The sequence below is a fragment of the Colletes latitarsis genome, chromosome 11 (assembly GCF_051014445.1).
Source record: "Colletes latitarsis isolate SP2378_abdomen chromosome 11, iyColLati1, whole genome shotgun sequence".
In the NCBI taxonomy this organism is placed as follows: Eukaryota; Metazoa; Arthropoda; class Insecta; order Hymenoptera; family Colletidae; genus Colletes; species Colletes latitarsis.
Window position 1 is genome coordinate 21,616,238 of NC_135144.1, and position 26,280 is coordinate 21,642,517.

Sequence of the window (26,280 nt, forward strand, 5' to 3'; positions counted from 1 at the left end):
TAAGGACGGACCTACAACAACAGAACGCACATGTTTTACTAGTTGGTACTTCCGGTTCTGTCGAATTACGGTCGTCCACGATTGCGCGCGCCCCGCAGACATTCACTCTTCTTCCGCCATGATATGAATTTTAATTCCAACTTTGCATTAAACTGGACTCGTTTACGAAAAACTTATTTATTTTTAAATTCTCTGGAATATTTGTATATCGTGTATAAAAGTATACAGTATATGTACAAATTATAAATTTTAAGTTTCAAAACACACGGTATTTCCTGAGACTAACTGAAGAATAATGTCAAATTTAGAAAGCCACAAAAAAGTTATTCATGTTTAAATTCTCTAGTAAAATTGTGAAATAGTATCTAGTAACATTCACGCCATCTGGTGCCGGTTGAGTGTCAGTAGTAATCTTAAGTAATCCTATAAATAAACTTTCTTCAACTATTACTGTGTCCTTTATTTGGCAGAAGAAGTAATAGCAGTCTACAGTGTTGAGTGAAAAATTATGTTAACCGCTTGAAAAAGTTTACGACAAACACTCAAATTACAAACAGAATAGAAAAATGTTCGAGACAAAAGAACTACCCTTTCTGCACAGTGTACCAAAAACAATAGATAAAAAATCGAATTTTTACCCAAGATTCAATTAATTTATCGAGCTGGGGTGGCCAGTAAAGGTTCGATTCGCGACAGGATTTAAATTGTGCACCGCTGAGTTAAACGATCGCGGGTTAAATCGATCCCCGATGGACGCGAAGCTCGGAAGTTCTCGCGAACGACTTCTCGTTTCCGGTCTGACCTCGGTACCGCAGTAAAAAGTTACAGCCTTCGTTGGGGCGTAAATTCGCAAGATGAATTTTCAGGGAAAACAGTTACTTGACATTCAGTGGCTCGCGTTGAATTCAAGGGAGGGGGGGAGGGCCAATGACGATGGGGGTGGCGGGGCCCCTCGGCTACCCGGAAACAGCACTTGCAAACGCGTTGAAAAGTTTTATTCATAGACCGCCGCCCGAGAAAAAGATAGTCCGCTTCAATTCTCTACTTCGTTTTCAAACCGGACTCCCTTTGGTCTCGCCGGGCGCGACTCGTCCCCACAATGAAACTCCTCCCGGCGAGAGACTTGAATTAAAAACTGGATTCAAACGTACCCCGCGTCGGAGAAACTCTGAGAGATATTAAAATCGAGAGAAACGTGCCTCGCGACGAATGAGGACCCCGCAGTGGCCGGGGAGAAAGAGCGACGGAAGAGGGGGGGCAGACATTGAACATCTTCTTATTATGATTTTTCAATGGGAACTTTGTTGGACGATTTACGTGGCCGGCGACTTATGGTTGTCTCTCGCGCTGCGGTTGCTGGCTAGAATGTCGAGATTTTAACTTGTCAGAAAGATATCTTTAAGGGGGAACTTTGTTTGTATGTTGGAAAATAGCACGGAGTTTATTTTTAGATTTTATATTCTTCTTTGATACTGTTTTTGTATTTTGGGGGGGTGAAACCACCCCCTGGAAATTTTAAAAGTTTCTATTACATTATTTTAATTAATATTGTAACCTTCCCTTGAATTAAACTCGATATTTTAATTTATTGTACAACAGATGTTATCAGGGAGTGAACTATCCTTAATATTTACAATTTTTAAAATATTTTTTAGGTTTTATATCCTTGTTTGATACTGGATATTGTTCGTAATTTGTTGTATTTGGTCTGTTTTTGTAATTGGGGATGAAATCACCCTCTGAAAATTTTTAGAAAGAGGCACAAAAGTTTCTATTACATTATTTTAATTAATATTTTAATTAACTTTCTCTTGAATTAAACTCGATATTTTAATTTATTGTACAACAGATGTTATCAGGCGGTGAACTACCCTTAATATTTACAATTTTTTAAATATTTTTTAGATTTTATATCCTTGTTTGATACTGGATATTGTTCGTAATTTGTTGTATTTGGCCTGTTTTTGTAATTGGGGATGAAATCACCCTCTGAAAATTTTTAGAAAGAGGCACAAAAGTTTCTATTACATTATTTTAACTAATATTGTAACCTTCCCTTGAATTAAACTCGATATTTTAATTTATTGTACAACAGATGTTACCAGGGAGTGAACTACTCTTAATATTTACAATTTTTTAAATATTTTTTAGGTTTTATATCCTTGTTTGATACTGGATATTGTTCGTAATTTGTTGTATTTGGCCTGTTTTTGTAATTGGGGATGAAATCACCCTCTGGAAATTTTTAGAAAGAGGCACAAAAGTTTCTATTACATTATTTTAATTAATATTGTAACCTTCTCTTGAATTAAACTCGATATTTTAATTTATTGTACAACAGATGTTATCAGGGAGTGAACTACTCTTAATATTTACAATTTTTAAAATATTTTTTAGGTTTTATATCCTTGCTTGATACTGGATATTGTTCGTAATTTTTTGTATTTGGCCTGTTTTTGTAATTGGGGATGAAATCACCCTCTGGAAATTTTTAGAAAGAGGCACAAAAGTTTCTATTGCATTATTTTAATTAATATTGTAACCTTCTCTTGAATTAAACTCGATATTTTAATTTATTGCACAACAGATGTTATCAGGGGGTGAACTACCCTTAATATTTACAATTTTTTAAATATTTTTTAGGTTTTATATCCTTGTTTGATACTGGATATTGTTCGTAATTTTTTGTATTTGGCCTGTTTTTGTAATTGGGGATGAATTCACCCTCTGAAAATTTTTAAAAAGAGACACAAAAGTTTCTATTACATTATTTTAATTAATATTTTAATTAACTTTCTCTTGAATTAAACTCGATATTTTAATTTATTGCACAACAGATGTTATCAGGGAGTGAACTACTCTTAATATTTACAATTTTTAAAATATTTTTTAGGTTTTATATCCTTGTTTGATACTGGATATTGTTCGTAATTTTTTGTATTTGGCCTGTTTTTGTAATTGGGGATGAAATCACCCTCTGGAAATTTTTAGAAAGAGGCACAAAAGTTTCTATTGCATTATTTTAATTAATATTGTAACCTTCTCTTGAATTAAACTTGATATTTTAATTTATTATAGAACAGATGTTATCAAGGGGTGAACTATCCTTAACAGTAAAAATTTTTAAAATATTGCTTAGATTTTATATCCATGTTTGATACTAGATATTATCAGTATTTTTTTATTTTGTCGAATGGAACTCGATATTTTAATTTATTATACAACAGATGTTATCAGGGGGTGAACTACCCTTACTTGTTTAAATACTCATAGAACAGCTTAGAAACTAATGATGGAATCTTTTTTAATACAGTAAAATTCTTAACAAATTTCACGTTCGACTCCTTCATGAATTATGTTCGTAATTTAAATAAATATTTTATAATTATTATCGAGGCGAAACGCACAGAAAAGATGGACGCGGGTTTCGTTTTGTCCGGGCTTTGTTTCCCGAATAATTTGAAAATGTTTTATTCTACGTTATACGAGAATTATTAGCTTTTGTGTTTTCACTGATGCGCCCGTGCAATAGGTGTATTATTATGTTTCTAAAGCACGGTTCGTTGAAATCTATACAGCCCCGCGATGGCTACGCCTACGATTAAGCTAATAAACGCGTAACGAATTGCTATTACGAGAGAAGAGAAAAAAATGTTACTCGTTTGCCGCTAACCAAAGATTTATTAAAATGTCCGTCCGTCGAACGAAACGTATTTCATTTTTCCGCGGTACGTTAATTAAAATTTATTCTCTGTAAAAAATGTACTGGGAGTTTGTTCGATAACCTGTGGAATAGTTAATCAAGTGGTGATATAAAACTGATTTTTTTCACAAATTTGAAAACTGCAATTTTTTTTTTTTATCGTATATTATAAATGAAACAGTATTGTTAGTCACGATACCAAAAGTGCCTTGATATCGTTAAAATATTTGTTCGTTATTTTATTTCTCAAATTCGTACGAAATTATTCTCTCCGTTTAATGAATTTCTGAACGCATAGAGAAAGGGATGAATTTGGGCAGGATAATAACTCCATGTTTGATATGTGTTAACGTGGTAAAAATTAATAATGTAACAATTTTCCTGGGCAACTTGTGCCAGCAAACGATTCGAACTTTTTCGAGAAAACCAATGAACAGCGAATGAAACGTAAGGACTGCACCGTAAGCGACCGTGTTTGCTGAATAGAAGCAATAATAGTAGGACGAATCGAAACCACTTTTTAGCCGTCTAATTGACCGACTTCCGATTCAATCCTGTCGTTTCTGTTTCAGTGCAACCTGCATTTGTACGTGTCATCGACGAAAGTACGAAGAAACCGTTAAGCACCGGCACCACTTTAGGACCAATAAACGATGGTTCGATGGTTTCCTTGTTCTGTGAGAGCGGCGAAGGGAAACCAGTGCCTTCGGTCGAATGGTTTAAAGGCGACCAACTACTGGAAGGTAAGATTCGAGCACAGTTATACGAGTTTCCAATTCCAAGTAATTTTTGCAATCCCCTCCGCTGCATTAAGAAAATAATAATAAGAATATTTACATTTTTCATCCACAGAAAAAAGAAAAAATGTAAATATCCGTGTGTGAACAATATTTAAAAATTCCCTCAAGATATACAAGAATAATTGCTCACACTGGGGAAATTTAAAACGTGTAGGTGTGAATTTTCCAACGATTATTTATTAATCAAATATCTCTCAAGGTTAATCCTCTTCGGAAGATGGACCTAAAATAATAATATACGAACGTCGAAATGTAAATATAGAAATTCTGAAACAAATTGAAAGATGAGCTCGACGAAGTACCCATCAGACGAACGAGCCTAACCGTGATAAATGTCCCTTTGAACGGTCGTCCTTAATTTGGCGCCAAAATCGCCCACGCTGAGTACAAAAAAAAAAAAAAAAAGAAAAAAAGATAAAAGAAAAAAGAAAAAACAATTTAATCGAGCAAATCGAATCGATATTGAAAATACAAATTAAAAGAACGCTATTATTATTATTTTAAAAATCATTTCTTGCGTATCTTTGAATCGTAAGTTCGTCGAAAAGTAGCCTGCAGATTTTTCAAATTTTTATATTGCTTTCTGGTTGAAATTTTTGAGCGAAAAAGTATTACTAAGTCAATAGAAAATACGAACGACGAAATGTAAATATAGAAATTTTGAAACAAATTGAAAGATGAGTTCACACGTCAGATGTAAGTTTCGAATTGCAGGAGGTAATTTAAATATTAGGATATTGAGATTAAATTTTTGGGATGTAGCGAATTGTTTCGGTATACACGTGCATGAATTGAGGACGTGTTTATGGAGAAGCTACTAAATAATCGTGTCTATGTACGTTTATATATGCTCACCGAAACTGGCCAGCATGTGAAAACATTGAGAGAAATTTAATTAATAAACGTTTGCTGGAAACGAGCGCTCCATTGGAACCACTGAATATTACATCAAAATTTCTCTCGAAAGATGTTTACGACTCTGGTCTGATTCCAAGTTTAACCTACTTAGAACTTGCATTCTATGCACGAGTTTTAAAATATTCGTACAACATATTTTTCATGGAAAACAATTCGTTGATAATTTTATTAAATTGGACAGAATATCGAATAATTTGATGTAATTTAATAGTGCTTAGATGAAGTGCGTACGGATTAAATAATTGATCATGTCTGATTCAAACTTGTTTAAATATTAAGTAGTATAGCTCGTATTGGGTCAGGCATTTTAGCCAGAAATTTCTCAAAATTATTCACATTCTTTGTATTTACCAATGATAACATTCAATAATCTCATCGACTTTTTAAATTTTGTAACTTTTCTGCCCCTGATGACACATTCTATTTTTTGATAATGATAATACAATTTCCAGAAGCGAAACTTTCATTTATTTTCTAACATTCCTGCCATTTGCTATCTTTAAAGAAGCCAGGAAATCGTGCAAATAATTTTCACTCAATCGACAGTGTTTTAAATTCTTTTTGAAAATTTCGTATTTTACGAAACAAGGTCCACGAGTTCTCAGACTGACCTGTGAACCATAAACGCAAGTACCGACCAATATCGCGTTAAATTTATGTTTAAACTCTCTAGTAGAACATTTATAAATCATACATTAAAATGTATAATATATTAACACTTTTTAAAAACATTCTCAAAATTGAAATTCAGTCTTCAAAGAAGAAATTCGTGAAATTAAATGGATTAAAGTATTCGAGTACACAGTATTACCGGTGATTTCGTCGCTGTTCGATCAAACGCAGGTTTGATAAAGTTTGTATTCCCTACCTCGGTCTGTGAAACAGTTCGATGATGACCGTAACGATCTCTAATGACAGAAAAAGTAAGTAAAAAGTGTTGAGTGACAGACGTTTAATGGCCAAGGAGGTTACCGCGAGAATTGATCGTCCCGAAACAATTGTCTCGAGTCTCCTCCGGAAACATCTACATCTAAATAAGGCAAGATTAAGGTAACGAGAATTCTTTCTTCCGTTAAATGAAGCCCAGAAAACTGAAATCTCACCGACGCTGGACCCGGAACCTTGGTCCTTTATGATCCTTGTTGGCAAACGAGTGTCTATGGGAACGACAAGACTCCCCATGACAGGCAAAGTCCGGTAAATCAGGGGTGAAAAAATGGCCCACAATTTTGGGATATTGCGTGACATTTTGATTGATATTAAGGATGACAGTTGTAACCGTAAACGGCGAATATTGCGCTGACCCACCAACACGATTGAGTTTATTCGAGGGAAAAAATAGCTGAGGACGTCGCAAGAATAGAATTTCACGTGGGGGTAGATAATTATTATTGATTTGAAAGTACGCTACATGTATATAACGTTCAAATGTAGAGAATTCTGCAATGGACGTTTTCTCCAAAAATTTAGCAAAATAAAGCAAATTGGAAGTCAATTTATAGAGGTTATCGTACCAAATTTTATAATTTTTTGATCCTGAAATATAAAGCAATGCAGGGATAAACAAACACACTCATACATCCATACAAAAATTTGAATGACTTGGATGCTCTATAAATGGAAATTATCGTACCATTTTTCATGATTCTGCGATCATATGGAACCTGAAATATAAAGCCAAAACATAGGTAATCATACAAACATACACATATCCATACAAAAATTTGAATGAGTCGAATGCTCTATAAATGGAAGTTGTTGTACCACTTTTCATGATTTTATAATTATACAGAACCTGAAATATAAAGCAAAACAAACACAGAGACATCCATGCATACAAAATTCTGTAACCAAAGATTAAATGAAACTTTGACCCCATTTAAATATATCTCCGAAATTATCGAGTGGAAACGCTAAAAATTTTGCGTGTAGCAACCAGGTCACCTAATCTACGATCCTGAAAAAGTAGATGAAAATAGAGGATAGAGAAACTTGTAGACAAATTTACTGTCGCGTTGTGACTTTTCAACCGTCCACGATGGGAGCGTAAATTTCGAGTTCCAAGCACGGGTATAGTTGAAAATCGGTTACACGATACTGCTTCGAGTTTGGCTGAGATTTCGGTGTTCTAATATAATACTGTCAAAGGGACGTCGCGGCAGTTAAAATGACACAATGACGGTTCGCCCGGCCGCTGGGACCGGATCGGGCTGATGTCGTTTCGCGTGCTTTGCATCAAAGGAATAACGCGTCCGCAGAGCGCGAATGTGGTCGTGCGTAGTAACCGCGTGTGTGTGATCACCGTCACACACGTGTCGCGATCCTATCCCCCTTGTCATTAAATGTCAAAAGTTTCAAATTCCTCCTGACCTCTTTATTGACCGTGGACCTTTCCAAACTCTCTCTAATGGAAATTTATGTCTTCCATTTAATTTCATTCCTGCTAGGGAAAGCGATAAATTGGAAAATAATTTATTAAAACTGTCGTTCTGAGTATTTTCCGACGAGATCGGTGGACCTGCTACGTATCGTCGAGCTACGTCTTTGGTCGAATTTCACCAGGATTACGTAGGACGAAAAGTAATTGTAACAATAATTTTTTCTTCTTGATTAATTGCTACGGTTGGAACTTGATGTTACTTCGCGGGATGTATGATAAATAGAGCCGTAGAAGCCTATCAACGACGCTTGGAATAATGCATCAATGTCGGAAGAAGGTGTGTGTGGGCGCGAAGCTATGTGGATGTTGGGAATTGATCGTTGTTTTGCGTTGAAAAAAAAAGAAAACAAGGAACGATCGTATCCTGCGAAATGACATCAAAATCGTATTTAGATTCTAGCTTGAAAATCGTCGGGGCGAAAGAAATTTAAAAAGTGGACTTTTTTTTCTTTTTGTTCGAACAAAATGTTACAAAATCGATCGCAACGTCGTCAGAAATATTTGTAACGCCCGGTCGATTAATTTTGTTCGAATCCATTGAATGTTTAGCAATTGTAATTATTCGTGGATTCGTCGGTAAATCCAACTGTCGAATATACGTTCTAGTTTTCAATTTTAATAACTATAACTATGTACCAAGCCACGGTTCGTAGGTGCAAATTATGGTCCGGTTTAATAATGCTGGAACTTTGAAATCCAGATTCCATTCGAGCGCAATATGTACTTAGAAAATTATTCAATGATCTTTCCGAATATATTTCACACCGGCCGTTCAAAGTTCTGTTCAAAACTGCTTAAAACAAATTATAATTCGGCGAAATCCCACCAACTATGCCCGAAATTCCCGCCCCAAAGGATCAAACCAACCGTGAAAATTGGAGGCGGAATCCTCGCGGTTTGCGGAGGTCGGTTTTCGAGAAACGAAACCTGACTTCTCGTTCCCAATCGAACAAACCGTGGATTCGGTACGCGGAACAAAGATATTCCGAAAATCCGCGCGCCAAACGATAACGATCCAAAGCATTCGAATTCGGTTTCAGGATTTTTCTTCGGTTTAGAAAGCGTTACAAACGTATAAAAAATAATTTCATTCGAAATTTTCGTATCACCTTAACACTAAACCTTCCACAACCGGTCAAATGACTTTTTAAAATTTCGTTTAGAATTTCTAATACACAATGTTATTTTAGTGCCATTCAACTTCACGACTTTTCTTATAGTATACGTACAATGAATTTTACACTATTCACTTCTACTCTTATTGTTCGTTTTCTGAGAAAAATATGTAGTCTGTCTTGTCTACCACGATTTATATTATTTATATTTTTTTGTAAAAATCTGGATAAAATTTGGTACCAAATTCTGGTTAGATTCCTATGTAAATAGGATATATGAGTATAGCAAATACGAAAGGAGAGAATTTTCAGTTTCCAGTGCCTTAGAACAGTCTAACAACGCATATTAAAAATCATAAAACTTTAGACGCGTACAGTTCTAAAACTATTAGTATTTTATTAATTATTAAGTCATCGTTAGCAGCGGCAAAGCCTCCCCTTTAAAATGGTTTTTGGATTTTGACGATCGGACTTTCCGTTTTCGAGATATCGTAATTTATGTAAAAGGTAATTTTTCAAATTCCGCTGTCTCTCATGTATTAAAAATCATAAAACTTTAGACGCGTGCAGTTCTAAAACCAATAGTGTTTTATTAATTATTGAGCCATCGTTAGCAGCGGCAAAGCCTCCCCTTTAAAGTGGTTTTTGGATTTTGTCGATCCGACTTTCCGTTTTCGAGATATCGTAATTTATGTAAAAGGTAATTTTTCAAATTCCGCTGTCTCTCGCCCGACGCCTCAGAAAGGCCTATATTAACGCGTATTAAAAATCATAAAACTTTGGACGCGTGCAGTTCCGAAACTACTAGTGTTTTTGCCATAATTGAGCCATTGTTGGCGGCGGCAAACCTTCCTCTTTAAAATGGCTTTTGGTTTTTGACGATCGGACTTTCCGTTTTCGAGATATCGTAATTTATGTAAAAGGTAATTTTTCAAATTCCGCTGTCTCTCGCCCGACGCCTCAGAAAGGCCTATATTAACGCATATTAAAAATCATAAAACTTTGGACGCGTGCAGTTCCGAAACTACTAGTGTTTTTGCCATAATTGAGCCATTGTTGGCGGCGGCAAACCTTCCTCTTTAAAATGGCTTTTGGTTTTTGTCGATCCGACTTTCCGTTTTCGAGATATCGTAATTTATGTAAAAGGTAATTTTTCAAATTCCGCTGTCTCTCGCCCGACGCCTCAGAAAGGCCTATATTAACGCATATTAAAAATCATAAAACTTTGGACGCGTGCAGTTCCGAAACTACTAGTGTTTTTGCCATAATTGAGCCATTGTTGGCGGCGGCAAACCTTCCTCTTTAAAATGGCTTTTGGTTTTTGACGATCGGACTTTCCGTTTTCGAGATATCGTAATTTATGTAAAAGGTAATTTTTTTAATTCGACTCTCTCCGTCTCCGTCTAGCGCGTCGGACCTCTTTCTCGCTCGTGCGTCGTGCTGACCTACCCTACGAACGTGACTGTCGTGACCTAGTTTCGCGTAGTATTTCCAAGAATTTACTACGCGCTACTATTTACGCGCGCGCGCGGTCATTCTTCTCGCGTCAATGAAACGTAAACAAATGCTTCCGTCCCTCGTATCTCCGAAACTAGCCACCGCATCGACTTGAAACAAAAATCGCTATATCTCCGGAACTAATTACGCTATCGACTCGTACGAACGCTCATTTTAAAGGGCATTTCATCCTCTATCTAATGATCATATCATCTACTATAATTTATGCTTTCTTCTATGTTTATTTTCACATTTACTTTTACTCTACATACTGAAAGTAGTTTCAGCGATTCCTATTGATTATACGACTGGTGTGCGATAAAACTGGATCATAAATTGTTCATTTAATTGAAAATTAATTTAAATTTGTATACAGAGTGTTTGCGTAATTACTATGCCGTTTTTTTGTAAATAATTATTTTCTCTAGAACAAACTACGGTATCGACTTGAAACAAAATTCATTCTCGAAGACCTTTTGTCTTCTATCCGATGAAAATTACAAAATTGCTCAACATAAAAGAGAAGGATATCTTACGAATAAAAATCAGAACATAACTTTTTATATATATAATGCAAAAATTACGTTGCTTCGTAAAAGAGGAAAAGAAATACTGGTCATTCGAATTATTAATATTAAATATTAGATATTATCTCGTATTATTTTGTTCACAGTTTACGTAAAAGTTTTTAACAAAAATCGAAATCGAAATTGTGAATATTTTGTAAAAAAAACTGAGAAACGCTGCATGAAAACACCAGAGAATGGACTCTGTCCGTCAAATTTCGCGCGCGTCGGAATTTCCTGTCCAAACAAAGATGGCGGACGGCTCGTTGAAAAGATCGTGGAAACGCAGCGTCCAGACGCGTCAAACGTCAGAGCCATTGAACTAAATGGTGACAGTCGTCGGTGGGGTTCGTAACAGCTGTCTGCTCGCGTCGTTGAAACAAGTAATTACATATCTGGTTGCGAGGTCCGACAAGCGAGAATGCGAGACACGGCGTGGTCCATTGTATTTCGCAGAGGCACTTCGCAGATTGGCACCGACGTATCGGTTTAAGGCAGACGAGAAATCTTCGTTGCTCCGGTCGAGTAGATAAAAGGCACCGGCTACAAGCGTCTCTCTGTCTCTCTGCCCTCGAAAGAATCAACATGAGTAAGAGGGAACGCGTCGCGTAACACGCACCCCGACGCGGTCCGGGCTCGAAACTCGTTCGAAAAACACAGCTAAACGTGTTTTGCACCGATGTGTTTCAGCAAATAGTTCGACAACGGTCGCCGACAACGGCGTAGGCACCGGGACCAGCTTACTGGAGATGCAGATCACGAGGGACGAGCTGGGAGCAACTTTCACGTGTAAAGTTAACAGCATCGCACTCTTCGAGCCCCTCACCCTCGACGTCAAGCTCGACGTGCACGGTAAGTTTACTTTTCCACAGTTAAAACGACGCTGTTCTACCCTTTTTTTTTGTATAGCAAAGATACGTACTGTTTTGGCGCGTTTTTTTAATTGGTTGGAAATTTATTCGACGTGCAATACAATTAGGACCGTTTTACGTACTTTAACGTATAGCAGGAAAAAAATGGCGTCTCGTGGTTTCGACTTCAGTCGTATTCATTTGAAACTGCTATACCAAACCTGTCAAATTGTCAAAGGAACTCTTTGAAGTGTGATTTTATATCTCGAATCTGTCTCGAGGAGACGAATTAATCGTGTTATAGAGAGGTTGTACATCTAATTGGTAAGATCACACTTCGAATATGCGTTTGATCTCCATCTGCACTGAAATATGTCGTACTGCTGGAGATGGAGGAACGTAAGTGCCTCAGGATAGTGGTTAGTAATCAGGTCAGCCTACGGCGGCCACCCATCATAATTGTGAACCATTAATGACAACTCTTAGACGAGCGTCGTTACACGATCTATCGATTCGAAAGTTACGATCAAGATTCATGTGCAACTCAGACCTATCAGAAATAATACAGTTGTCTGCTGTAATTGACTATTCAATTTTTTCTAATAAAATTCTTTTCACCCTTGGACTCGGTCGCGTGGGACACCCTGTATACACTGAGAAGTTGAAACACGAAACTAGCTCTCGCGTATCGGATTATTGGACGTGTCGAAGTAGCAAATGGTTGGGATTACAGAGACTGTACACTATTATAAAAATAAATTATTTATTAGTAAGTTAACCCTTATTTTAAAATTCTTAATTGTAAAATACATCGAGAATTTAATTTCCACATCTTCCCCGTTCAGTTTTCCAGAAATCTTGATTTCGTATTTAAGGAATAGGGCTGTTTCGTTCTGCAATTTTTATTTCGAAACTCTAGGAATATACTCTGTAATTTAAGAGTTATATAGGCACGCATAAAATGAATGGCTCCGCCATGAGGGGTGGTTTTTCCTCAACGGTCGTAAAGCAGCAGGAATGAAATACAGAATAGCTCTTACAAGAAATATCGCTCAAGCAACGCGTCAATTTTTGCAAAATTTACGCGACTGTTTGCAAAAAATATATTTGACGCGTATTTTTTTTTTTATCTTCGTTCTCCAATATTATTCGTAATTTTTAAAAATCAGGAACGAGTACGTATTTGCCCCGATATTTCGATAATTATTTTCGAAGTAAATTATCCGAGCAGAAATTTAACGATCCTCGTTCTCCAATATTATTCGTAATATTAAAAAATCCATAGGGTCAACAACGACTTAAAGTATATTTATTTAAGAATTACGATTTCTTCTTCCAAGGTTAACATTTTCCACTAGAACGATGAAAGAAGTTTCCCCAAGCTTGCGATCAATTTCTGTCCGAAGTTTGTGAGCGAAGTGTAATATATAAAGTAAGAACGAAGTCAAAGAAAACGAACTGTTAGTAAATTATGATCTCGCTAGTTTCAGTCGTAAATCACGTTGACCGTGACTTTTAAAAGCGTTTTTCCTTCCTTTCTGCCTTTCGTTGAAACTGGAATCGTTAAAATTCGCGTGCGCGCGCGCGCGAGCTCCGGCGCAGCGTCTTCTCCGTTTCAGTCAACATTTTGATTAAACACGCGTAATTCCGCCGTGGACGATGTTTCAAACGCCTCGAGAAATCGCGTTTCTTTTTTAACGAATTCCCCTTCACACTGGCTTCCTTTAATCTGATTTTCTCTAATTTATTCCTGTCAGTTTTCTTCTACCGGATTAAATCTCGCGCAATCTGTTCCTTTCAATTTCACTTCCCTTGTTTCAATTTTGCGCCGTTTATCTCTGCCATGTCGTTTTCGTTCGTTTGCAGAAACAGTCTGAGTTCGACACGATCCTTGAATTATGGGGACGCATTTACTTTGCGACTCGCTTCCTCCGCGACGCGATAAGTGTTTCCACGACGTACACCTTCGACGATATATTTGTCCTCGAGTGTAATAAATTAATTTCTCGGACCGATAAATCCTTCAAAGCGTTATAAATCGAATCGGGCAGCCAGGTTTTCTAATTCGAGCGAAATATTTTCTATTACCTTTGTCAGTATGGTAAATATTTGAAAATGGTTCGTCAGAGAATATAGTTTAAACACTTTGACTGCCACTTCATCCATATATGGGTGACAGAACTTTTAACCGTGGAACTAAAACAATTAATTCTGAAGTTGAAACGTTAAAGGAAATAAATTTTAGTAAAGTCACGGAAGTACTGCAAGTTTTGCGTTACGTAGTTTACGATTGTCTAAAATCGAAGTTTTGGTCTCGTAAACAATTTTAGGATTTCAGACTGGCAGTCAACGTGTTAAAGAAACGTCAATAATGGTTTGGTTTTGGTGCAACGAGAGTGTCAACGAACACCCTTATAAATAATTCAAGGCTTGTGTTGTAATATCCGTTGTCTGGCATGCTAATGTGGCAAGATGGCCGCGGTGAAACGACTACCAAATTCGATCGCAAAGGGTAACACTGTTTTACCAAAACTTGGCTGCCCGGACGCGTTTGGAATTTGAAGTTTAAGATAAGGATCGTTCAATTTCGGTAAAAGATAAGATAACCCACGTGTAACGCGTTATATCGTATCAAATATCTACGTGGCATCCGGTTACGGCAATACGGTATTGTAGCCCTTGTATTAAGTAAGGATCACTACACAGTACCTACGCGAAACGTCTGATCTATATCAGGCCATAACTACTGCGTGGAATTATCGAACAGGTGGCGTTACGTGATTTAGGCCGAAATGGTCGATAAGTAATACGTAATATCGCGTAACGTCGCTGGGAAACATTAATATCACGCGCGATGAATATTTATATTGGCCAGGATTTTTAATTAACTTTGCGTGTATTAATTCTATATCGTGTTGTACAGTTCAACTATGCAGCGTTATTGAAATATACAGGGTGTTCGACTACCCCCGAGGAAAATTTTAATAGAGGATTCTGGAGGCCAAAATAAGACGAAAATGAAAAATACCAATTTGTTGATGGAGACTTCGCTAAAAAGTTATTAACAATTAAATTTAAAAATTTCAAATCGTTCTGGAAAAATTATTTTCTATTACGGGGGTCAATTACAATCATTTTTGGTCAATAGACATACCCCTGAAATCCTACACAGTGTCGAGAAAAAAATTCAAGAAGAAGTGAAATTTTTCGACGAAAAAAAAAATTTTTAATTAATTCTGAAAAAATTATTTTCGGTTGCAGGGGTCAATTACAATCATTTTTGGTCAATAGACATACCCCTGAAATCCTACACAGTGTCGAGAAAAAAATTCGAGAAGTGAAATTTTTCGACGAAAAAAAAAATTTTTAATTAATTCTGAAAAAATTATTTTCGATTGCGGGGGTCAATTACAATCATTTTTGGTCATTAGAAATACCTTCGAAATTCTACCCATTTTCGAGAAAAAAATTCGAGGTGTGCAATTTTTCGACGGGAAAAAAAAATTTCAATTTCTTTTAAAAAAATTATTTTCGATTGCAAGGGTCGATTTCAATCACTTTTGGTCATTAAACATACCCCCGAAATCCTACGCATTTTCGAGAAAAAAATTCAGTACTGTCGGAACTTTAAACGTTAATAACTGTTTAACAAAGCCTCCATTAACAAATTGGTATTCTTGATTTTCGTCTTATTTTGGTCTCTAGAATCCCTCATTAAAATTTTTCCCAGGGGTGGCCGAACACCCTGTATGTGCAGCTCCTTGTGCGTGATGTATAAATCGTATAGGAGATCGAGTGCAGTATTTATGGCTGCAATAATTTATTTATTCATAGACCGGTGGAAGTAATGGGACACTCGTGCTAAAGTAACTTGCAATTTTCACTCGTTCTTTGTATAAAGTCGTTGTCGATCTTCCCCACGCTGAAGAAAATTTAAGTAACAGCAACTCGTAAGGGATGTTTGGAAATTTTTTAAAATTCTTCATCTGACGTACTGTTTCCACTTTTTCTCTCTCTTTTCATTCGTAGATGAGTGTTAATAGTCGGTAAATACGTGTGACATACTTTTGAAAAATCGACAGACTAGTTTTTTTTTAGAATTGTCAAAATCGTACAACCTAACTAGATTTCTTATCTGGTACTAATTTCAAAGTTAGTATTGAACATTATAGCTCGATCTTCAAAACTATGAATATCAAAGAACAAGTAATATTTTTATAAAATAAAATATCCATTATCCAAATTCGTAGTAAAATGTACGAAGATGATAAAAAAGTATGGTTAAGAAACGAGAGTTACTTTACTAAGTTTACAGAGCAAAATTACGATTAAATAATATTTATTCATTATACAAAAAAGTAGAAGAAACTCGAGACGCGTTAATAATTATTTAACAGCGGATCCACGTTCGCGTCGTAAGTCACGATTGAGAAAATAATCCTCCTCTACAACTTTCATAAACCCATAAAACACATTTTATGCACCGGATCATGTTTTATACGTGAGCTTTATTGCAGACGGAGCAAAATCAGTGTTCTTTATTAAGAGAAAGGATAATGGTTTATGATCTTACGTATATAATTTAATCCTAAACTAGTGTCCAGGGTCGTTTCAACGTCCCGAAAATATTTTATTAAATAATAAAAGTCCGCAATTTTGTCTATATTTGTATTTAAACGTAGTAAACGAAAAATCGTTACCCGCAAATTTGAACAAAAATATTTGCAATCTTTGAAAAGCAAGAAAAGAAAGAAAAGTTGAAGAATTATTTACAGAGTCTTTCTCTATACGACTTTTTCTATTTCTTGTCTCTGTAAACAGTTAAAATCAGACTGATGAATCTGCTTCGGTTGATCTGTTCAATTATTTTCACATAATTAGATGTATATGTTACGTTGAATTGAATTACTACGAATTCTCTGTGGTAGGCGATTTTCCAACCGAATTGTAACAGTGAACATGTTAATCCCTTTAGTATCTAATACAGATCTATGGCAGTATAATAGATCATACAGTCAGAGTCGTGACAAGACAGGGGCAGAAGGAGCATCTGCCCTTAGACGTCTATGGTATTAAGGCGCAGACAGACGCTGTCAAACTAAGAAAATCAGGTCTGGGTTAGGGTTAATTTACAAAACACTACTATTTTTCTTAAATAAATTACTCTCTAAATTATTTAACAATCGGTATTTAAAAATCCGTAACTTAAAACTCGAGTTTAGAGTCGTACAATTTTCAACCCTTTCGTTTTGGAATTTTTATATTCACACACGTGCAGTAATTATTGCAAAAAAATACTTCTATCGATTTTAGGTGGTTCTCAGACAAATCGGTGAGCAAAATATTTATTTGCAACTTGTTTTCTCGGATTTAGAATTATTTTCCGACCAAATAATTACTAGCCCTCTATTTTTCCCCCCCTTTTCGGTTACCTACCAACAGTTAACTCTGATTTTATCAACGTTTTCGCAAATCCACGGGGTCGAAGTTTCTTGTTTCCCCGTTTCCTCGCGATAACGTTATTACGTTTTGACGGAGGATCTGCGAGGGATCAAGAGACGAGGAAAAAGATGAAACCGGTTCCGTGGCATCCAGGATCGTAACTTTAACCCTTAATCTAGTTGCCGTTACCGTCGGTGCTCGGTGTTGTCTTTTTCCGACTCGTACCTTTCGTGGATAGAACTTTGAGAAATTCACGCCGCTGCCACGGAGACGCGCGAGAAACGTTTCTGGGGCGAATGGCGGGACTTTAACCACCCATTTGTTCGCTGTTACCCGAGTTGGCTGGCGATTTGGTTCGCGTGGACTTACGGGGAACCCTTATTTCGGGGCAACCTGCGCCCTGGAAACGGGTATAGTCGCGATAAAACGATAATTCTAATCTGCCTAGCTTGGGAGGCTCGAGTCTTCATAATATAATTCTTCTACGATCTCGTTGTGAACCTCGTAAGCTTAGGCTAGTCTGTTGTTAATTGATCAAAATGGTAATTACTATTTTGTCAATTTTTGTCTCTCTTTAGCGATTTCAAAGCCAATGATATCAGAAGATTGAGGCAAATGACCATCAAAGTTATCGTTGCTTGAAGATCATTTTATTCAGCAACGTTCTATTCTTACTATGGTTTATAGTAGCTATTGTTTCTGATCAAAAATTGTTATCTGATTAGTCAAGGTTGAATCATTGGATCAAAGATAGTCTCAAGAAGATTATTGCTATTTTTTCTAATCAATCTTCAGGTCAACAATGCCAAAGTAAATGACCTACAAAATTATCATTACTCGAATATCATTCTGTTCAATTGTAGTAACAATAAAAACATATAGTTAATTTAAAAAAAAGTCGATGACCTTAAAATCTAGAAAAATAAATCCCTCAATAAAGTCGAAGAAAATTGAATAAAATCAAAATTCTAATTTTTTTTTTTAAACAATTAGTAAAGCAATTACAAGTCTTTCTGTCTTGAATCATTGGATCAAAGATAGTCTCAAGGAGATTATTGCTATTTTTTCTAATCAATCTTCAGGTCAACAATGCCAAAGTAAATGATCTACAAAATTACCATTGATCGAATGTCATTCTGTTCAATTTGTAGTAACAATAAAAACATGTAGTTAATTTAAAAAAAAGTCGAGAACCTTAAAATATAGAAAAATAAGTCCCTCGATAAAGTCAAAGAAAATTGAATAGAAACAGAATACTAATTTTGTTTTTAAACAATTAGTAAAGCAATTACAAGTCTTCCTGTCTTGAATCGTTGGATCAAAGATAGTCTCAAGGAGGTTATTGCTATTTTTTCTAATCAATCTTCAGGTCAACAGTGTCAAAGTAAATGATCTACAAAATTACCATTGATCGAATATCATTCTGTTCAGTTTGTGGTAGCAATAAAAACATGTAGTTAATTTAAAAAAAAGTCGATGACCTTAAAATCTAGAAAAATAAGTCCCTCCATAAAGTCAAAGAAAATTGAATAGAAACAGAATACTAATTTTGTTTTTAAACAATTAGTAAAGCAATTACAAGTCTTCCTGTCTTGAATCGTTGGATCAAAGATAGTCTCAAGGAGGTTATTGCTATTTTTTCTAATCAATCTTCAGGTCAACAATGCCAAAGTAAATGATCTACAAAATTATCATTGCTCGAATGTCATTCTGTGCAATTTGTAGTAACAATAAAAACACATAGTTAATTTAAAAAAAGTCGATGACCTTAAAATCTAGAAAAATAAGTCCCTCAATAAAGTCGAAGAAAATTGAATAGAATCAAAATACTAATCTTGTTAAAACAATTAGTAAAGCAATTACAAGTCTTTCTGTCTTGAATCATTGGATCAAAGATAGTCTCAATGTGATTATTTCTATTTTTTCTAATCAATCTTCAGGTCAACAGTGTCAAAGTAAATGATCTACAAAATTACCATTGATCGAATATCGTTCTGTTCAATTTGTAGTAACAATAAAAACATATAGTTAATTTAAAAAAAAAGTCGATGACCTTGAAATCTAGAAAAATAAGTCCCTCAATAAAGTCGAAGAAAATTGAATAGAATCAAAATACTAATCTTGTTAAAACAATTAGTAAAGCAATTACAAGTCTTTCTGTCTTGAATCATTGGATCAAAGATAGTCTCAATGTGATTATTTCTATTTTTTCTAATCAATCTTCAGGTCAACAGTGTCAAAGTAAATGATCTACAAAATTACCATTGATCGAATATCGTTCTGTTCAATTTGTAGTAACAATAAAAACATATAGTTAATTTAAAAAAAAAGTCGATGACCTTGAAATCTAGAAAAATAAGTCCCTCAATAAAGTCGAAAAAAATTGAATAGAAACAAAATACTAATTTTGTTAAAACAATTAGTAAAGCAATTACAAGTCTTTCTGTCTTGAATCATTGGATCAAAGATAGTCTCAAAGAGATTATTGCTATTTTTTCTAATCAATCTTCAGGTCAACAATGCCAAAATAAATGATCTACAAAATTATCATTGCTCGAATGTCATTCTGTTCAGTTTGTGGTAGCAATAAAAACATATAGTTAATTTAAAAAAAAGTCGATGACCTTAAAATCTAGAAAAATAAGTCCCTCAATAAAGTCGAAGAAAATTGAATAAAATCAAAATTCTAATTTTTTTTTTAAACAATCAGTAAAGCAATTACAAGTCTCTTTCTGTCTTGAATCATTGGATCAAAGATAGTCTCAAGGTGATTATTTCTATTTTTTCTAATCAATCTTCAGGTCAACAATGCCAAAGTAAATGATCTACAAAATTACCATTAATCAAATATCGTTCTGTTCAATTTGTAGTAACAATAAAAACATATAGTTAATTTAAAAAAAAGTCGATGACCTTAAAATCTAGAAAAATAAGTCCCTCAATAAAGTCGAAGAAAATTGAATAAAATCAAAATTCTAATTTTTTTTTTAAACAATCAGTAAAGCAATTACAAGTCTCTTTCTGTCTTGAATCATTGGATCAAAGATAGTCTCAAGGTGATTATTTCTATTTTTTCTAATCAATCTTCAGGTCAACAATGCCAAAGTAAATGATCTACAAAATTACCATTAATCAAATATCGTTCTGTTCAATTTGTAGTAACAATAAAAACATATAGTTAATTTAAAAAAAAGTCGATGACCTTAAAATCTAGAAAAATAAATCCCTCAATAAAGTCGAAGAAAATTGAATAAAATCAAAATTCTAATTTTTTTTTTAAACAATTAGTAAAGCAATTACAAGTCTTTCTGTCTTGAATCATTGGATCAAAGATAGTCTCAATGTGATTATTGCTATTTTTTCTAATCAATGTTCAGGTCAACAATGCCAAAGTAAATGACCTACAAAATTATCATTACTCGAATATCATTCTGTTCAATTTGTAGTAACAATAAAAACATATAGTTAATTTAAAAAAAAGTCGATGACCTTAAAATCTAGAAAAATAAGTCCCTTCATAAAGTCGAAGAAAATTGAATAGAAACAAAATACTAATTTTGTTTTTAAACAATTAGTAAAGCAATTACAGGTCTCTTTCTGTTTGAAAGCTTTCGATTGTTCGTCGAAAGTGTTATCGAAGAATATAAAACCCAGGTTGGGGGGGCGACAGGTCACCTAGCTAGTGGCCGAAACATAAACACGCGCAATCATGCGACGGGAACAATAGCCTCCGCGATTGGAGCGTGTCAACAGCGAAAAAGAATCGATGTCACACGCGATCGGTCCGGGTCGATGGCCGAATATGGCCGTGCGTGCGAGTGTCTGGTCGTTTTGGCAGGTGAGCCAATCAAGCCGACTGTCCACGCCATTCAGCCATCTTTAGAAACGTCGCTCGTTGGGAAATAAAAAAAGGAAGAAGAAAAAAGAATCAGTGAAAATTGCAGAAAGACAAAGTGTCGATCAGTCGAACGACGAGTAAAGGGTTTGAAAATTGCCGCGAAAAATGCAATCGACGAGCCCAAAACCACCCCCATTTCCAAGACTAAGGGAATCGCAATTTTCGTAAATAATTATGTTAATGAAAGAATTCTGTAAATAGCACTTCGTAGTTTTCTACGTTTTCCGTGTTTTGATATAAGACATATTTTACAAATATTCAGAGGACCTGAGGAAACACAATTTTAACGTTGAAAATTGTTTACACTCCCATCGATGGAACGAACCAAGGACACCAAGGGGTAAAGTAAGCACGTATCCTAACCGCTAATTAAGGGCTGAAATTGTATGCTCGTTATAATTTTATTCCCTCGAACGAGCTGGAGATTTAATGAGTAAATAGCTACGTTCTTGCAAGAGCAAATATGGCGAGGATGGTATGCTTTAAAAGCAAACATGTCGGGACTCTGAATCCCAGGGACTCGAGAGTTGATCGTGTCTCGCGCTATTTTCCTTTTACGGAGTATCGAGGGCGTTCGATTGCTGAAAGAATGCTCCGACTCGGTGAAACTATTTCCCTTTCGTCGTCTGTGCGTGAAAGAAGACGTGCTTCGTAATTTAGGGGCACGATTTACCCCGTTTGCACCGCTTGGAGAAGACGTCTTGGAACCAATTGTCCGTCAGCCACTTGGTTCGAGATTATCCGTAACTCGGAGGCCCTCTTTGACACTTTGGACGCGTGTACCGAATTGTTCCCAAGCAAATCTGTTACAATATTCATTTCAGACACTGCTGGGGGTTCGGTTTCAATGTTTTGACGGCGTCTGTGCCAAAATTCACGTTATCGAAGAGCGTCCAAAGCTGTCCCGCTCGACCACTCTACGTTCGGATGTTAATTTATTCTTTTTCTGATTGGAAACAGTTCTAATGATCTGTTGAAATTCTACACCAAAGTTCAACCAAAGTATCAGTTAACTACTATGATAATATTATTTGTTTCGTTGCTTTATATTGATTTCTAATATTGTTAGATTATAAATGAAACAGTATAGAAGACATAAAATATTATATTTTCTTAATGACATTAAAAATCCTTAATGTCTGAAACAGGATACAAGCTCGATGTTAAAAAATAATTATACTACAATAGGGAAATTATTTGAATAATAACAAGAACGATTGCAGCCTTTTTGCGTTTTTACGATCGAAGAAAATAATTGGAGCTCGTAGGAGCACGAAAGATTTTCGACTATATTCGTTTAAACGGAAACAACGGTTTAATTACGTTTCCAATGGTAAATCCACCTTTTCGGTTTATTCGAAACCAAAGGCAGATTCCATATTCCGACGCGTTGGCCGATCAATTATTCCTTATGGGATAACTCTACAAATTAAGCCAGTTGCTGTTATCATTATACCTGCCGGCGATAAATTTACGGATCGTGTTTTGCTATTAGCGAACAATCGCAAAACTATCCGTTTGTAAAGCTACACTTTTACCGCGAAATCGGATACAATTTTGTTAATAATTATTTAATCATTCATTAAATATACGAATAACAAGCGACTCCGTTCAAAAGGGGATGCGCGGATCCGTTTGACAATTGTACTCAATTAAATTCGCGCGCCGTCTGCAATTAACGACGTAATATTTAAACTACATCTGGCTTCAATTAAGGAAACGAGAGACGAGCAATTTAACGTTCTTTGTTCGCCTGTGTCGTTTTCGTATCCTCCGTTGTTTTGCTTTTCTCATTTTTGTCATCGTTGAAATACTCGTCGGGACTCTATTTTAAAGGTTTATCTTCGAAATTCAGAATGAAAAGTCTCGTCGGGCGAAAGAACCGCAAATACGCGCGGCGAAATAGGATCGAAATTTTTTTGAAATTTTCCGCTCGCTGAAAAAATGCAATTTTTTCTCGTTAACATCCGCGGTTTGTTGTTACACACGGAGTTACGCAGGCTCGTTTCATAAGCGTGCCGTTTACAATACCAGATCGAGGAACAATTGAAACTTGCAAATACGGCGTGGTACGAAAGTGGAACAAACCGGGGAAATAAAACCATACAGTTTGCATTATTAATTATATGGCCGGGAGGCCTGAAAATTCTCGTCTTAGTGCTGAGGTAAAATTGTTGGAATTGTTGGAAGAGATCAGTGGATTTGAAATTATATAAATCCTTACGAAGCGTTTGTATTTGATGATTAGCGAATAATATTATAGTAGAATATTGATATTTCTAAGCTTTATATTTGTATAAGAATTTCCACCATGCTGTTCGGGTTTTCCGATGAAAATGGGTTCCCGGGATGACGAAGAATCATGCACGATAAAAGGTTGGCTATATCTCAAGATAAAGAAGGTCGATTCCTGGTGCACGAACGTGCCAAACCTTCAAAAATACTCATCGCCAATCCTGAGCTACGAGCATATTTCAAGACTCTGCTTTACTGTCTTTTTACAACGAAAGAATTTTACTGAAATTTTGTCCTCCCGTTGTAAATTTTACTTGCCCCGAAAGGAAGGTTAAATTACTGGGAAACTTGAATTATAGCTATACAATTGAAATAGATCGTTTTGGGTACTCTGGTTCTCCAGTGGCAGCCATTCTGGTTCCCAGAAAAACTTGAGAACACACCTTTTATCGTCCATTAACTACTCAATTCTTTTTAAAAAGCATTAAATTGCTAGAAAACTGAAATTATAGCTATACAATTGAAATAGATCGTTTTGGGTACTCCGGTTCTCCAGTGGCAGCCATTCTGATTCCCAGAAAAACATAAGAATAAAGCATTATCGTTCATTAACTATTTAATTCCTTTGAAAAAGCATTAAATTGCTAGAAAACTGAAATTATAGCTATACAATTGAAATGGATCGTTTTGGGTACTCTGGTTCTCCAGTGGCAGCCATTTTGGTTCCCTGAAAAACATAAGAATAAAGCATTATCGTCCATTAACTACTCAATTCCTTTGAAAAAGCATTAAATTACTAGAAAACTTAAATTATAGCTATACAATTGAAATAGATCGTTTTGGGTACTCTGGTTCTCCAGTGACAGCTATTCTGGTTCCCAGAAAAACTTGAAAACACACCTTTTATCGCCCATTAACTACTCAATTCTTTTGAAAAAGCATTAAATTGCTAGAAAACTTAAATTATAGCTATACAATTGAAATGGATCGTTTTGGGTACTCTGGTTCTCCAGTGGCAGCCATTCTGGTTCCCAGAAAAACTTGAAAACACACCTTTTATCGTCCATTAACTACTCAATTCCTTTGAAAAAGCATTAAATTGCTAGAAAACTTCAATTATAGCTATACAATTGAAATAGATCGTTTTGGGTACTCTGGTTCTCCAGTGGCAGCCATTCTGGTTCCCAGAAAAACTTGAGAACACACCTTTTATCGTCCATTAACTACACAATTCCTTCGAAAAAGCATTAAATTGCTAGAAAACTGAAATTATAGCTATACAATTGAAATGGATCGTTTTGGGTACTCTGGTTCTCCAGTGGTAGCCATTCTGGTTCCCAGAAAAACTTGAAAACACACCTTTTATCGTCCATTAACTACTCAATTCCTTTGAAAAAGCATTAAATTGCTAGAAAACTTCAATTATAGCTATACAATTGAAATGGATCGTTTTGGGTACTCTGGTTCTCCAGTGGCAGCCATTCTGGTTCCCAGAAAAACTTGAGAACACACCTTTTATCGTCCATTAACTACTCAATTCCTTTGAAAAAGCATTAAATTGCTAGAAAACTTCAATTATAGCTATACAATTGAAATGGATCGTTTTGGGTACTCTGGTTCTCCAGTGGTAGCCATTCTGGTTCCCAGAAAAACTTGAAAACACACCTTTTATCGTCCATTAACTACTCAATTCTTTTTAAAAAGCATTAAATTGCTAGAAAACTTAAATTATAGCTATACAATTGAAATGGATCGTTTTGGGTACTCTGGTTCTCCAGTGGCAGCCATTTTGGTTCCCAGAAAAACTTAAGAATAAAGCATTATCGTCCATTAACTATTTAATTCCTGTGACAGAGACGTTCCATAGAACCAAAATGAAGCCAATTATTCTAGCTCGTGTTCCACAGTTCTGAAAAAAATAATTCTGCTCCTCGTATTTCTTCGAATTCCTATAAATCGTCAGCTTCCTCGAGTCTCTCGGAGCTGTTTGTTCTCCCCAATCAATTATCCGCGGGGACTTTGTTCGCAGTAAAATTTTTCTTCGCCGCCCGGTCGCACGGACCCGTCCAAAGAGAGTTTTTTAAGCCTTGAAAATCGACGGGGATGCGATTTCCGGGTCTTGTTTGCCCGCAAGAAGCGTCTGCAAACTCCGGCTGGTGTCTTTCAGACGGGGCTTTCCCGTCGACAGGTTCGCAAACCTGACTTTTTGACAGCAGCTGCGCCCGTCGCGCGACTTTCGCGGATACGTTTCAGCCACTAGTCGACTTGAAATCCACAGCAAGTCGTTAAAAGCGGCTTACTTAATCGATTCACGCGCGTCCGCCGTTGATATGTCTCGAGTCTTTAAGTCGATACTCTTTTATCGATAGAATTAAAAAAAAACACACATTAATACACACAAGGAGAAATTGTATTATTATTTACATAATTAAAGCCATCGCGAAGTCGAAGATAGAAGCCTTTGGTACAAGAAATCTACTTATAACTTGATGCATAATTTTATTCAACTCTTTGTTCCACTTTGAAGGAGTGTATCTTGAACAAGTATTTCAATCAAAACTAGGAAATAAAAAAATAAATGTTTTATTATGTTATAAATACCGATCAAGTATCAAACGACTCTGTATTCTATCGTTTCATTAAAATACTAGTAATAATAAAAACCACGATAGTTGAACTATCGAGCGCCGTTCGTTGTAAGAGTAATTAAAATGGCGGACGATCGCCAAGCGTGGATCCCATCGAAGACACCGAAACACTGTGGATACATAAGACAGGTGAAAAATGACCCAGGCAGGGTTGGACGAGGGTTAAT

At 35.7% G+C, this 26,280-nt stretch overlaps 1 protein-coding gene across 17 annotated transcripts in view; it reads left to right on the forward strand.

Annotated features, from left to right (window-relative positions):
• The window catches only part of Nrm (neuromusculin), a 457,462-nt gene that overhangs the window by 321,559 nt on the left and 109,623 nt on the right, over window positions 1-26,280 (forward strand). For all 17 annotated transcript variants that reach the window (XR_013080582.1, XR_013080588.1, XR_013080585.1 and 14 more), the window contains exons 4-5: window positions 4,276-4,446; window positions 11,730-11,891. Coding sequence is in view for 7 of the 17 variants with exons in the window: in XM_076776376.1 (XP_076632491.1) it covers window positions 4,276-4,446; window positions 11,730-11,891 (333 nt within the window). In the remaining 10 variants the exon portion in view is untranslated. The remainder of the gene's footprint in view (window positions 1-4,275; window positions 4,447-11,729; window positions 11,892-26,280) is intronic.